Below are 1,454 nucleotides of genomic sequence, written 5' to 3' on the forward strand. Positions count from 1 at the left end.
CTGTTATTCTCTTTTAGTGAGCGCATTTTGCTTACGCTCTGGCATTTTGACACTTTTCAGATTTTAGTCCAAAAAGATAAGGAATGAACCTAGTATAGATAGTAGTGCTATCGATAGTTTTCCAGTTCTAAATGATAATTATCTCCTCGAAAAGAAAAGAAACAGAGTTGTTGTTTATTTTACATAGCAATAAATTATTTAGCATTATTTTGCTTTTCTCAGCTTTACGTTTCCCACGTTCTGTAATTACACGAATAAATAAGTTATGATTAGCTGTGATGGAGAATATGAGCAATGCCCGTACGATATCTCACATACGATTTTGAAAAAGAGGTTCCAGGTCCACTTAGGCCGATGCAGGAAGAATCATAAAGGTGTTCAAAAAGTGACTTGCCCCTTCAATGTTACTCATATACTAAATCAACCGGAGCTTGACGTAAGTTTACTTTCTTGTTTAGATGGCTTAAGATAATTTGGTTCTTTTTTAGTGGCATGTGAAAACTTGTCCTGAACGTGCATCATTTGAGAATTTTAAGCACCAGCAAGAGGTAGTAGCGGCGAACACTTCAGACGCATCTTGTGCATCGACATCAACTGCATCGGTGGCGGAACAGGAAACAGAATATGTCTTGGAGACCGAAGAGAATTGGGATGATTTGCCGCCAACACCGTCTTATGATCCAAAAAAGTATGCTGCAAATGCTCAAGTGCTTCGAACATTACAAGGTCATTCAAAGTCTGTCAAAAAGCAATTTCGTGCTAAGGAACGACTACGCTTGAAAGGTATTGAGGATGCCTAAAAGGACTTGCGCTACCATAGAGATAAAAATATATGTCAAAGGTGGCAAAGCGCAACAACTAACTAATTTTTTTATTATGTATCTGACCGTTTTAATTAATTTCGATAAGGACCTTCTACAGAGGCATCGGCATGCATACTAAAGTGATAATGAAATTAAAATTGTTGTGTTGATAACCTTTGTGACATACATAATACTAGGGTGATTCAGAAATAAAAAAAAAAACTTATTTCTCGGAACCATGCTCAAAAGTTTCGTTTAGAAGAAAATAAGTCAGAAAACTCAGTATATCCAGTAAAAAAACTGTGGTGAAGTCCTTTATGGGGGTAAAGTTTCCAGAGGTGAAATTTTAGGTAGCACACAATTTCTTACACGCATGGTTGCNGGCATCGGCATGCATACTAAAGTGATAATGAAATTAAAATTGTTGTGTTGATAACCTTTGTGACATACATAATACTAGGGTGATTCAGAAATAAAAAAAAAACTTATTTCTCGGAACCATGCTCAAAAGTTTCGTTTAGAAGAAAATAAGTCAGAAAATATGAGCCCTTAATATTAATATAATAGGCCTTTCGCACGAGGCGATTTTTCAGGCAACAAAAGTTGAAGGATGGCAACTTTTTCACTTTCAACTTCTCATTCAACTCCGCA

The 1,454-nt window shown here is 36.2% G+C and overlaps 1 protein-coding gene across 1 annotated transcript; it reads left to right on the forward strand.

The window, feature by feature from the left end:
• The first annotated feature begins 107 nt into the window (after positions 1-107).
• On the forward strand, positions 108-1,039 carry LOC108356799 (gametocyte-specific factor 1 homolog). The gene is made up of 2 exons (XM_017607901.1): positions 108-436; positions 489-1,039. The coding sequence occupies exons 1-2, from the start codon at positions 266-268 to the stop codon at positions 798-800; spliced, it is 483 nt and encodes a 160-aa protein (XP_017463390.1). The 5' UTR covers positions 108-265; the 3' UTR covers positions 801-1,039.
• Positions 1,040-1,454: the final 415 nt, after the last annotated feature.

The sequence above is a fragment of the Rhagoletis zephyria genome, unplaced genomic scaffold (assembly GCF_001687245.7).
Source record: "Rhagoletis zephyria isolate East Lansing unplaced genomic scaffold, Rhagoletis_zephyria_1.1 Rzeph_scaffold_65460, whole genome shotgun sequence".
Taxonomy (NCBI): domain Eukaryota; kingdom Metazoa; phylum Arthropoda; class Insecta; order Diptera; family Tephritidae; genus Rhagoletis; species Rhagoletis zephyria.